The sequence below is a fragment of the Ranitomeya variabilis genome, chromosome 2, assembly GCF_051348905.1.
Source record: "Ranitomeya variabilis isolate aRanVar5 chromosome 2, aRanVar5.hap1, whole genome shotgun sequence".
NCBI lineage: Eukaryota > Metazoa > Chordata > Amphibia > Anura > Dendrobatidae > Ranitomeya > Ranitomeya variabilis.
This window is the reverse complement of record NC_135233.1, coordinates 465,510,137-465,523,706: the sequence shown is the minus strand read 5'-3', so window position 1 is coordinate 465,523,706 and position 13,570 is coordinate 465,510,137. Positions and strand designations below refer to the sequence as shown.

The 13,570-nt window shown below is 42.0% G+C and overlaps 1 protein-coding gene across 2 annotated transcripts in view; it reads left to right on the top strand.

Annotated features, from left to right (window-relative positions):
* The window catches only part of FKBP2 (FKBP prolyl isomerase 2), a 31,238-nt gene extending 23,873 nt beyond the window's left edge, over window positions 1-7,365 (top strand). For both annotated transcript variants that reach the window (XM_077287592.1, XM_077287593.1), the window contains exons 4-6: window positions 4,989-5,035; window positions 5,122-5,157; window positions 7,211-7,365. In XM_077287592.1, the coding sequence (XP_077143707.1) occupies window positions 4,989-5,035; window positions 5,122-5,157; window positions 7,211-7,272 (145 nt within the window). In that variant the 3' untranslated portion in view covers window positions 7,273-7,365. The remainder of the gene's footprint in view (window positions 1-4,988; window positions 5,036-5,121; window positions 5,158-7,210) is intronic.
* The last annotated feature ends 6,205 nt before the right edge of the window (window positions 7,366-13,570 follow it).

The following is a 13,570-nucleotide window of genomic DNA, read 5'->3' as shown; positions in this document are numbered from 1 at the left end:
ATATCGCTGTAATCGTACTGACCCGAAGAGTAAAATTGCTTTATCAATTTTACCAAACGTGGAACGGTATAAACGCCTCCCCCAAAAGAAATTCATGAATAGCTAGTTTTTGGTCATTCTGCCTCACAAAAATCAGAATAAAAAGTGATCAAAAACTGTCACGTGTCCGAAAATGTTACCAATAAAAACGTCAACTCGTCCCGCAAAAAACAAGACCTCACATGACTCTGTGGACCAAAATATGGAAAAATTATAGGTCTCAAAATGTGGAGACGCAAAAACTTTTTTGCTATAAAAAGCGTCTTTTAGTGTGTGACAGCTGCCAATCATAAAAATCCGATATAAAAAACACTATAACAGTATATCAAACCCCCCTTCATCACCCCCTTAGTTAGGGAAAAATAATAAAATTTAAAAAATGTATTTATTTCCATTAGGGTTAGGGTTGGGGCTAGGGTTGGAGTTAGTTAGGGTTGGGGCTAAAGTTAGGGATAGGGTTGGGGTTAAAGTTAGGGTTAGGGTTGGGCTAAAGTTAGGGTTAGGGTTGGGGTTAAAGTTAGGGATAGGGTTTGGATTACATTTACGGTTGGGATTAGAACTAGGGGTGTGTCAGGGTTAGGGGTGTGGTTAGGGTTACAGTTGGGATTAGGGTTTCAGGTAGAATTGGGGAGTTTCCACTGTTCAGGCACATCAAGGGCTCTCCAAACGCGACATGGCGTCCGATCTCAATTCCAGCCAATTCTGCATTGAAGAAGTAAAACAGTGCTCCTTCACTTCCGAGCTCTCCCATGCGCCCAAACAAGGGTTTACCCCAACATATGTGGTATCAGCGTACTCAGGACAAATTGGACAACAACTTTTGGGGTCCAAGTTCTCTTGTTATCCTTGGGAAAATAAAAATTTGGGGGGCTAAAAATCATTTTTGTGGGAAAAAAAGGATTTTTTATTTTCACGGCTCTGCGTTGTAAGCTGTAGTGAAACACTTAGGGGTTCAAAGTTCTCCCAACACATCTAGATAAGTTCCTTGGGAGGTCTAGTTTCCAATATGGGGTCACTTGTGGGGGGTTTGTACTGTTTGGGTACATCAGGGGCCCTGCAAATGCAACGTGACGCCTGCAGACCAATCCATCTAAGTCTGCATTCCAAATGGCGCTCCTTCCCTTCAGAGCTCTGCTATGCGTCCAAACAGTGGTTTACCCCCACATATGGGGTATCAGCATCCTCAGGACAAATTGCACAACAATTTTTGAGGTCCAATTTCTTCTTACCCTTGGGAAAATAGAAAATTGGGGGCGAAAAGATCATTTTTGTGAAAAAATATGATTTTTTATTTTTACGGCTCTGCATTATAAACTTCTGTGAAGCACTTGGTGGGTCAAAGTGCTCACCACACATCTAGATAAGTTCCTTAGGGGGTCTACTTTCCAAAATGGTGTCACTTGTGGGGGGTTTCAATGTTTAGGCACATCAGGGGCTCTCAAAACGCAACATTGCGTCCCATCTCAATTCCAGTCAATTTTGCATTGAAAAGTCAAATGGCGCTCCTTTCCTTCCGAGCTCTGCCATGCGTCCAAACAGTGGTTTACCCCCACATATGGGGTATCAGCGTACTCAGGACAAATTGTACAACAACTTTGGGGGTCCATTTTCTCCTGTTACCCTTGGTAAAATATAACAAATTGGAGCTGAAATAAATTTTGTATGAAAAAAAGTTAAATGTTCATTTTTATTTAAACATTCCAAAAATTCCTGTGAAACACCTGAAGGGTTAATAAACTTCTTGAATGTGGTTTTGAGCACCTCAAGATGTGCAATTTTTAGAATGGTGTCACACTTGGTTATTTTCTATCATATAGACCCCTCAAAATGACTTCAAATGAGATGTGGTCCCCGAAAAAAAATGGTGTTGTAAAAATGAGAAATTTCTGGTCAACTTTTAACCCTTATAACTCCCTAACAAAAAAAATTTTGGTTCCAAAATTGTGCTGATGTAAAGTAGACATATGGGAAATGTTACTTATTAAGTTTTTATTGTGACATATCTCTGATTTAAGGGCATAAAAATTCAAAGTTGGAAAATTGCGAAATTAACAAAATTTTCGCCAAATTTCCGTTTTTTTTTTCACAAATAAACGCAAGTTATATCGAATAAATGTTACCACTAACATGAAGTACAATATCTCACGAGAAAACAATGTCAGAATCGCCAAGATCCGTTAAAGCGTTCCAGAGTTATAACCTCATAAATGGACAGTGGTCAGAATTGTAAAAATTGGCCCGGTCATTAACGTGCAAACCACCCTCGGGGCTTAAGGGGTTAGAGACACTTCTTTTTTTTTTTGCTAACCCTATATCTGACTTTTAAATGTAAACCACCCATAGTAGTCTTTACCACTAATAATTTATTAGTTTTTCGTATACCAAGTAGGTAACGGAACAATCGGTCGAAAAATAGATTGCATCATTAAATAATTGTTGCGTCTGCGTCCCACTCTGAACTGGTGCAGTACAATTGCTAGATAGTGAACATAAAATGTATAGAAAATTCTTAAAAATTCTCTATCACCTGGATCATACTGTACAAAGAAAAAAATTTAGAGGAATGATTTATAAGCTGCATTCTTTTTTTCCACCAGCAGGGTGCGCTCTTGTCATCCCTTGCTCAGTGATCTGTATGGGGCTTTGTTCCTGGCGACATTAATGTGCTCCCGACTCTGATACCTGGGGGTATACGACGGGCTGGTGGGGGTTCACGTATACCACTCGCGCTAATGTTCTGTCCCTGTAACTTTTACAGGCCATCTGATGTCACTGCCGCAGCTGCTCCACACTATAAATGCCCTTTAACCACCATGTAGTTTTGCTACACTTGGTCGTAGGTCGTCCTTTATTTATTTTATTTTTTTTTTAGTCTGTGTTAGGAAGCTGCTCTAGAAATAATAAACCCGGCAGCTGATTAATATGTATTATCTATTGTGGCAGACAAGAAGTAATATGCATTAATTTGCCTGTCTGTGTGCCCGTGCTCCCGTCTCCTCACTATGGGTGGTGGGCAGATCCCAAATCCCATTTAATTAGCACCCGTCTCCTCTCCCATTATCTGGCTTCCAGCTCTCCATGCCTTCTGTTATAAGCCGGCTAATTTATGGCTGTGCGTCCCCCCTGCCCGAGCAGTCTGGTCCCCCTGGCAGTGATCTGCGCTGACACGGACTCGCTCATAGAAGCCCCTTGTCTGCTCAGCACAGGGGCCAGGGCGAAGGCATAAATTCCCTCTTTCTTATTTGATGGGCAGATGATGGATTCCTCATTTTTCTGTTTGGCCCTCACTTTATTTTATTAATCCGTGCTGCCCGCTGCCATTAGAAGCCGTTTATCAAGAACGGGTTTAGGCGGAGCTAAAAAGTCTAATGCCATAAAAAAATGAATGTTTAGTATTAAAAGACTTTGACATGGGAAAAAAAAACGAGTTTTTGGGATTAGTGGTTACCATTAGTCCTCATTTAGACATCCATAAAACTCGCACCCAGTCTACAAAGCTGTTCACATATCTGATTTATTTATTTTTTGCTGATTGTCCTTTTTTTATTTTATTTTTTGTGAATAAAAAAGTCATTAATGGAAAAACTGGTCAAAACTTCTGAAAATCAGATCCAAAACACAGATGAAACTTGGACCTTTTTTTTTTTTGTAACGTATGAGAAGCGTTATTGACGTCTGAATAAGGCATTGGTTGTTAAATTGCTTTGTTTCAATATGAAATCTTCACTTTTAGACCCCCCCCCATATGCAATTTGTAGCTTGATCCAAGTTTCATATTTTTCTCTTTAGGGATTTTCCCTCCCTGGAATACAGGCTGGGTGTGAGAGCTGTGTGTATCCAGGGTGCTGCTGTCTTTACTCCCCATGTGGTTCTCTCCTTGTCCATAACCTGTTTTCTGTGCCCTTCCATGGATCCTTTCTCCTTCCGTATACTACAGATCTGTGTACAACCCCCTTCCATCACTCCTGCTATCATTAATGGTGCAGTCAGACGGCCATATAAGTCAGACAGAGATCGTACTGCAATGCACGGACTGGACGGCGGCTCTCCTGACCCAAGATTGACGGCTGCATAGAAATGCTTGAAGCTGCCGCGCTCGTGGGAGACATGATCCAGTCCGTGTACCAGATCTCATCCTAATTTATATGGCCTTCTGACTGCACCCTAATGGTGAGAATCTGACCATTTAAGTCTTTTGATCTGACTTTCCAGTTTGTGTGACTAATTTGTCCACATGCTTTAGTTAGCTGGTCTGGTAGCATAACTCGCCCTTCTTACAAAATTGGATCTTGCTCCTGCCAAACCTTCCGATAGTCGGACTGTAGGGTAAGTCATCGCTTTCACCACTTAGTGGAGGGCGGCTTTGTCTGCAGGATCCTTTGAGCGTGCGTGATGCAGATCCTCCCTCTCTGAACCACTCATGCTTGAGCCATCATTCTTACAGAGCCCGCGTCTCTTAACATTTGGACAGGTGGTCTCACACCACACAGTGGGGTATGCTTCAAGTTTGGTCAAACCATCAGCGCTGTTTAAGGATAATGTTGGGGGGAGAACAGTAACAAAAATATGGTGCGAGTAGATACTGTTAAGCTAAGAAAGAAGTGGTAGAGGTTTGGGGCAAAGTATTGAAAGGGGAAGGGATTTGTGGACTAGAAGAGACAGACGTAAGCAAAAGGGACAGTATTTCTGGAGCAAACAGGAAAAAACTAAACAAAAGTTTAGTGATGGGCACTATTCTTCTTGGCGCGGCACTATTCCTTTTTGTTCTCCGCACTATATTCCTTTTGTTCTCCGCAGTATTCCTTTTGCTGTGGTTCTAGCTGGTCTCATGTTACATGACCAAGCACTGATTATTTTTAAAATGAAAAATTGGCATTTTGTGTTTTTTGTTTTTTTTTTCTCCCCCTTAAGAGAAAATAAATAGTTCGTGTCACCTTTTTATTTTCCAGAATGTGTGAGGGAGAGAAAAGGAAGCTGGTTATTCCTTCAGAATTGGGTAAGGATCACGACTATGGTGGGCAGTAGATGGATATTGCTCATTTTACAGTGAGAATAAAATATACATATTTTTTATTTCCATAGGATATGGAGATAGGGGAGCACCCCCAAAAATTCCAGGTAAGATGCACCCCACTTTTACATTTTATAATATTTGCATTTCACAGGTCCTTAGAGGGAAGCCATCAGAAATTTAAATTAAGTTTTTGTGCTTAAATGCATTTTTTTTCTTTTGTAAGGCTTTTTTTTCCATATCACACACTGTAATAAAAATTAAACTTCGTTGTTTTTTCTAACCAGCCAACAACTTTTTTTTTTTTAGACTTTAACTTCCTTTTGTTTCACGAAATCCATGTGCACATTAGTCACAATGAACAGACACTGACTATATTTTGTATTGAAGCATCTAAAAGAAAAAGAGATTATGAAGGGAGGGGGAGAAGGTCAGCTGCGAAAAAAAAACAAAACACACATATATATATATATATATATATATATATATATATATATATATATATATATATATATATATATATATATATATATATATATATATATATATATATATACACACACACACACACAACTTGATTTAACAATCGTTAAGTTTCTGATGATAACTTCCCCTTTTAAGCTGACCTTGACGTTCGTTTGCAGACCACTATCTCTTTGGACACGTCTATGCACTTGTGGGCATTTATCCCGACCGAGTGTTGTGTGTAGTCAACTGGGAGGATAAGAAAGCAACATCTTCCGAGAAAATAAATGGATGGAAAGGGTTTGAAAATCATACTGCCTGGTCTTTCTCATCCCAGACATCATCTGTTGGGAGCCCCCCATACACATAAGAGGGTCGACCAGTCCTACTGATTGCCATGGATTCGGGTGGCTTTCATCTAATGTGTATGAGGGTCTTCAGCACTTAATCTCTTGGGTATATATAATGGTGTTGTGATGTGTGGGTTGTTGTTTTGTTTTTTTTAAAACCAGATTTGGTATCACTGCAAATAAGCCACAAAACAGCACACATGAATACACGCTAAGCCCCGCCAACTGAACAATATCAATTTGTACAGACTTTATACTTTAAATGGAATCTGTGCAAAGAAAAGTCTTTACATGGCCAGACCGTTCCCCTATGACTGAGAAATCGGCGTTTGAATTAATATATAAATGAGGCTGAACAGCTGTGGTAGATCTGACTCTTCCGTCACTCCAGCTCTATTCCCCACCCAGCGTCTCCCCCTGCTTCTTTGCCTGAAGGCACACTGCCAGCGTGGAGGCGTTTCAGGGCGGGGAATAGAGCCGGAGTGACGAAGGCTTCAGATCTACCATAGCTCTTTAGCCTCATTTGCATATCAATTCAAATGCTGATTTCTCCGTAACTGTGGAACGGACCGGCAATGTAAAGATATTGCTGGAGTTGTCTATGAAAGAGCTACATGTGCATCTAGGTTTGTGGGGAGACCAGGGTGGGATGAAATCCTGCCGACTGATTTCCTGTTGTGATGCAAATAGTCCTAGTTGCGTCGGCAACGCAACACATGCAAAACGCATCCAAAAACGCATTGTTTTGTGAGGCATGCGTCCATTTTTGGTTTGATTTTGGGCGCAAAAAAATGCAACATGTAGCGTCCTGTGCGCCCTGACGCTTGCGCCAAAAATGACGCATGTGTCACAAAACGCAAGACAACGCATGTCCATGCGCCCCCATGTTAAATATAGGGGCGAATGACGCACGCGTCGCTATGCGTTGCCGAACCTGCGCCCGACGCAACGCAAATGTAAACCTAGCCTAACACGGTACTCTAATATAATCTTGTTTATTGTACATCAGGTTACACGAATTAAACATTGCCTAGACTTGGGGTAGCGCCTGGACCCTCACAACTCTGCTGAACCAAACTGAGCAGTCAGGTTGTAATGGATATGTGCAGTTTACCACCTAGAAAGTGAAGCGATGCCCCAATGCTGAACTTACCACCACCCTACATTCACGACTACAGGAGTACAAATATAGAGAAAAGGAAGTTACAATAAAACAAAATAAGTGAAAACTGACCAATTCCTGGCCAAACTGTAGAATGGAAGCAGATATTTTGTTGTTTTTAGGACATGCCAAGTACTGCTGCTGAACAAGAGAATGGCGCTAATGTCTGTCGTTCTGTTCCAGGAGGAGCCACTCTGATCTTCGAAGTGGAACTGATAAAGATCGAAAGGAGATCGGATTTGTAGATGGGGATACGGGACAAGCTTGTTTCTATATTTGGGGTCCGTTTTGTGACGGAAAGTGGCGTCTCACAAAATGCTCAATAAACACAAACACATTTTTTGTCTCGTTATTTCTTCTTGGTGTTTCAGGTCAGGATTAGTGATGAGCGAGCGTGCTCCAATATCGTGTTATTCGAGCATGCGCGGGTGTTTTCCGAGTATCTTCACCATGCTCGATTAATATGTTCGAGTCCCTGCGGCTGCATGTTTCGCGGCTGTTAGTTGCAACACATGTGAGGATTGCCTGTTTATTTGACAGCCACGACATATGCAAGGATTGCCTAACAGCAACGCAACATGTAGCCATGTGGTCTCTAACATATTAATCGGGCATGCCTAAGATACTCTGATAACACCCGAGCATGCTCGCTCATCACTAGTCAGGATTGAAAAAAAACAAACTTATGGGTTGAATGCACCTCACTCCTATCCTTGGAGGGGTTTACAATGATTAAAGGGGTGTTCCACTTTCACCAGTTGGGTTTTTGTTTGTTTTTTAAAGGAAAACCACTGAGCTTTAGTCACTCTTCCCTGGTCTATTGCTGAATCTCTGGTATCTATAGCGCTGACATGATATCGAGCTATCGACAGCGCTAAGGCCGATCGATCATTAAGCTCTGAAGCTCTTGCTGTCAACTTGGGTAGAGTTACTAAGCCCAACAATTGGCTGTAGTGCAGTCGATGTGATGTGACTGCTGCAGAGAGGCACCAAGGGTGCTAGACCTGGGGAGGGCAATAAAAGAAAAGTTTTGTATTGTTAAAAACAAACAGGGAAGAGGGGTTTTCTGAAACCAGAAAACAGATTTAAAGGGTCTTGTTAAGCTCTGAGGTTGTAGGTTGTAATAATCACCTAGGCAGGTTAACAATAGCGGGAACAATACATACAGGTCCTTCTCAAAAAATTAGCATATAGTGTTAAATTTCATTATTTACCATAATGTAATGATTACAATTAAACTTTCATATATTATAGATTCATTATCCACCAACTGAAATTTGTCAGGTCTTTTATTGTTTTAATACTGATGATTTTGGCCTACAACTCCTGATAACCCAAAAAACCTGTCTCAATAAATTAGCATATCAAGAAAAGGTTCTCTAAACGACCTATTACCCTAATCTTCTGAATCAACTAATTAACTCTAAACACATGCAAAAGATACCTGAGGCTTTTAAAAACTCCCTGCCTGGTTCATTACTCAAAACCCCCATCATGGGTAAGACTAGCGACCTGACAGATGTCAAGAAGGCCATCATTGACACCCTCAAGCAAGAGGGTAAGACCCAGAAAGAAATTTCTCAACAAATAGGCTGTTCCCAGAGTGCTGTATCAAGGCACCTCAATGGTAAGTCTGTTGGAAGGAAACAATGTGGCAGAAAACGCTGTACAACGAGAAGAGGTGACCGGACCCTGAGGAAGATTGTGGAGAAGGACCGATTCCAGACCTTGGGGAACCTGAGGAAGCAGTGGACTGAGTCTGGTGTGGAAACATCCAGAGCCACCGTGCACAGGCGTGCGCAGGAAATGGGCTACAGGTGCCGCATTCCCCAGGTAAAGCCACTTTTGAACCATAAACAGCGGCAGAAGCGCCTGACCTGGGCTACAGAGAAACAGCACTGGACTGTTGCTAAGTGGTCCCAAGTACTTTTTTCTGATGAAAGCAAATTTTGCATGTCATTCGGAAATCAAGGTGCCAGAGTCTGGAGGAAGACTGGGGAGAAGGAAATGCCAAAATGCCTGAAGTCCAGTGTCAAGTACCCAGTCAGTGATGGTGTGGGGTGCCATGTCAGCTGCTGGTGTTGGTCCACTGTGTTTCATCAAGGGCAGGGTCAATGCAGCTAGCTATCAGGAGATTTTGGAGCACTTCATGCTTCCTGGCACCTGCTCACAGTGCCAAAACCACTGGTAAATGGTTTACTGACCATGGTATTACTGTGCTCAATTGGCCTGCCAACTCTCCTGACCTGAACCCCATAGAGAATCTGTGGGATATTGTGAAGAGAAAGTTGAGAGACGCAAGACCCAACACTCTGGATGAGCTTAAGGCCGCTATTGAAGCATCCTGGGCCTCCATAACATCTCAGCAGTGTCACAGGCTGATTGCCTCCATGCCACGCCGCATTGAAGCAGTCATTTCTGCCAAAGGATTCCCGACCAAGTATTGAGTGCATAACTGAACATTATTATTTGATGGTTTTTTTGTTTGTTATTAAAAAACACTTTTATTTGATTGGACGGTTGAAATATGCTAATTTATTGAGACAGGTTTTTTGGGTTATCAGGAGTTGTAGGCCAAAATCATCAGTATTAAAACAATAAAAGACCTGACAAATTTCAGTTGGTGGATAATGAATCTATAATATATGAAAGTTTAATTGTAATCATTACATTATGGTAAATAATGAAATTTAACACTATATGCTAATTTTTTGAGAAGGACCTGTATAGTAGAGACTCAACCATGGTTCTCCATATGTCTTTGTGGGTGCAGTGATGGGCAGAGGAGTAGACTTCTATTTCACCAGATGGAGCCTTGGTTCCTTTGGCTGTTCCTGAAGAGGGTCTCTTTGCAGAGGGAGCCAGAGACTTTTCATATTCACAGCTCCCTTTCAGGACATTTTTCCACAGGATTGGATGAAGGTGGGGAGGTGATCATTCATTGCTTGATTATTCAAATAACGTGTATATTTATCCTAAGTTGTGTAGGTTAGTAAATTGCAGTGGGTTGATGTAACATGTTCTCAGCAGGCATTCGCAAATTAACATACAACTATCGTCAACGTACAGGTTCATATGAAACAATGGCTCAATTGAAGCCTCTAGGACACAAGAGTAAAGGTACCGTCACACTCAGCAACTTTGCAAAGATAACGACAACAATCCGTGAGGTTGCAGCGTCCTGGATAGCGATCTTGTTGTGTTTGACACGCAGCAGCGATCTGGATCCCGCTGTGCCATTGCTGGTCGGAGTTAGAAGTCCAGAACTTTATTTCGTCGCCAGGTCGGCGTGTATCGTCCTGTTTGACATCAAAAGCAACGACGCCAGCAACGAGCATAGGGGGCGTCGCAGCGTCTCCTTCTAGCCAGTCGGTACACTCCTGCTGTTTGATATGGAGCTAACAACCAGCGAGAACGAGAAGTGAGTCGCCGTTACGTCACTGGATCGCTGCTGCATCGTTCTGGAGTTGCTGTGTTTGACGTCTCTACAGCGACCTAAACAGCGACGCTCCAGCGATCTAGTTTAGGTCGGCTCGTTGTCTATATCGCCGCAGCGTCGCTGAGTGTGACGGTACCTTTATGGAATGATTGCTTTACCTGATTACCAATCTCCAGTCTGGCCTTGGGTATACATAAGAACCAGCCTGCACGTCTTCCTCTGCTTACTGTCATTGAATGGAATCATTGATTCCTGAGGCTGACCTGACAAACAAGCAAATCTCTAATACGACACAACAATAAGATCGATGTAACCGGTGCTCCGTGCTGGAAGTCTGCATCCCTTACAGCTGTGGACTCCGCTCTATGTGCATTGGTCCAGTAGTCTTCAGAACAAGGCCAGCTCCTCACAGGCCGGTTTTATGGCCTTCACAACCAGTTTAATTTATTTTATCTAAGGAATCTAAGAGCTTTAGCTTTTTGTTGACGATGCTATGACATCTGTCCGATAAGTTCAAATTCTTATTACAACCATTTTTGAGGTACGTTTACGTTGAACAAGGGCCATCCAGTTGAGCTAGATTTTGGCAACACTTGTCTACCAGCTGCGTACGGCGTCCGATGAAAACTGATGGGAACAAAAGAAAAAAAATTATTTTTATGCTGGAATAAACAATCCAGTCACCTTGTGAATGAGCATTTTGCTTGCTTGGCAATTATCAGCTTTTTTTTTGTTGCATGTGTGATAGTGGTGAGAAGGCGGGTTGTAGTCGAGAGAAAAAAAACTGTAGTTCTGTCTTATGTTCCAAAACCAGCTAGATATTTTTGATTGCTAGAAAGGCCAATGTTCTGGTTCTCCCTACTGAATTGTGTGCAAAATTCCCAAATATGAATGCTAGGCTATGAAGCCTTTAAAAAAAAAAAAAAATGGTGAGACAGGATAAAGGATTATAGACTGTCACTACCAGTTTGATGTCTATTAATATACAGTGGCATGTGGAAGTATTCACCCCCTTGGTTTTTTACCTATATTGTTACGTTACGACCTGTGTTTAAATGTTTTTGTAATCCGATTTGTGTGTGACGCTTTAGTACTAAATAGTCTAAATTGGTGAAGTGAGAAAAATACAGGCGTAATTAGATTTATGGGATCATAGAACTAAAAATTGGCATGTGCATATGTATTCACCCCTTTTTGCTATGAAGCCCCTAGAAATGTCTAGTGCAAGCAATAACCTTAATAGGTCACATGCTTAGTGACAGGATATCCACCTGGGTGCAACCTAAGTAGCACATGTCTGTCAGTATTGACTAAAGACCTTTCCATCTGAATTAACAGTGGGCACAAAAATGCTTTTACTTACACACAAAAATTATAAGGCTTGTTTTGATTTTGACAAAATACATATGGAAGACTCCCCACACGTAATGAGGCAGGTGCTGTGGTCAGATCAGACCAAAATTGAACCTTTTGGCCATCAAGGTAAATTCTGTCTGGCGCCAAACCAACACAGCTTATCATCCCAAAAACACCATCCCCACAGTGATACGTGGTGGCAGCATCATGCTCTGGGGGATGTTTTTCGGCACAAAGACAGGGAAAACAGTATGAGTCAAAGGGAAGATGGATGGTGCGATATACAGGGATTTTCTTGAGCAAAACCTGTTTGTCAGTGATTTGAGACAGGGACGAAGGTTCATCTTCCAACAAGACAATGACCCAAAGCACACTGCTAAAGCAACACTCGAGTGGCTTAAAGGGAAATGTGCAAATGTTTTTTAGTGGCTTAGTCAAAGCCCAGACCATAATCCAACTAACAATCTCTGGTAAGACTTGAAGATTGCTGTTCACCAGAGGAAACCATCTAACTTGAAGAAGCTGGAGCAGTTTTACCTTGAGGAATGGGCAAAAATCCAAGTGGCAAGATATGGAAAGCTCATAGAGATTTATCCAAAGGGACTTGCAGCTGTAATTGAGCAAAAAAAGGCTCCACAAAGTACTGACTTTAGGTGGGGAGTGAATAGTTACGCACACTGAAGTTTTCAGTTATTTTGCTTGCTTCACAATAAAAAGAAGTTGTAGGCATGTTCTTTTCATGAACTGATGCAAACCCTTAAAAACAACAGGTGAAATTCTAGGTTGTGAGGTAGCAAAACCCGAAAAATGCCTAGGGAGTGAAAACTTTCACAAGCCACTGTATCTGGACAGGTCACTTGGTATATAAAAGGATACATGTTCCCTGCCTTTCCCGGTAAAGTGCTGTTCCTATCATGGCACATTAGTCCACCATATAGATATCTCTTGTGATTCTGGGTCTTAGTGACTACTTAACATGTTTGGGTTTGTTTTTTTTTTGCAGCTACAGGACCCTTTTTATCATTTTTTTGATGCAGGTTACTTTAGATGGAAATGAGAAAATACTGTGATACTATAGTCACTTCACATTACAGAAAATTACCTTAAAGAGTTTGTTCACTAAGTTACCATTGATGACCTATCCTTAGGATAGGTCATCATTGTCTGTTCAATTGGGGTCCCACACCAGGCACCCCTACCGATCAGCTGTTCTCTGCTGGCGGTGATACCTTGAATTGCGGAGGTGCTCCGTCTTCTGATAGGGGCCGCGGCTGGGTACTGCACATTCACCTATTCATTTGACTAAACGGTGCCCAGCTGCGGCCACTATCTGAGAAGACAGCAGCTCCGCAATTCAGCAGTTCCGGCTGCTGACATGGAGAACAGCTGATGGACATGGGTGTCAGACCCCAACCGATCAGACATTGATGACCTAAGGATAGGTCAATGATAAAGTAGTGGACAGCCTTGTTAAAGTGGCATGCCTGTTTGATGCACTTTTCTTCACTTTTATGCTCCAAAAACGCACTAATAATGTGCCGTCTAGTCAACGCTTGAGTAACCGTATCACCCTTTATGGTTGCAATGCATCATTTTCGGCACGTCTCCTGGGCACAGTCACCAGGCAATCAGTCTCTTGAGAGAGAGGAGGCAGAAAAGATCAGGTTTGTTGTGAAGATGAATTACTAGTGAGAGGTAGACCGGTCATAATAAATACGGAGCAGGCAGATCGGACACAGTCTTAGAAC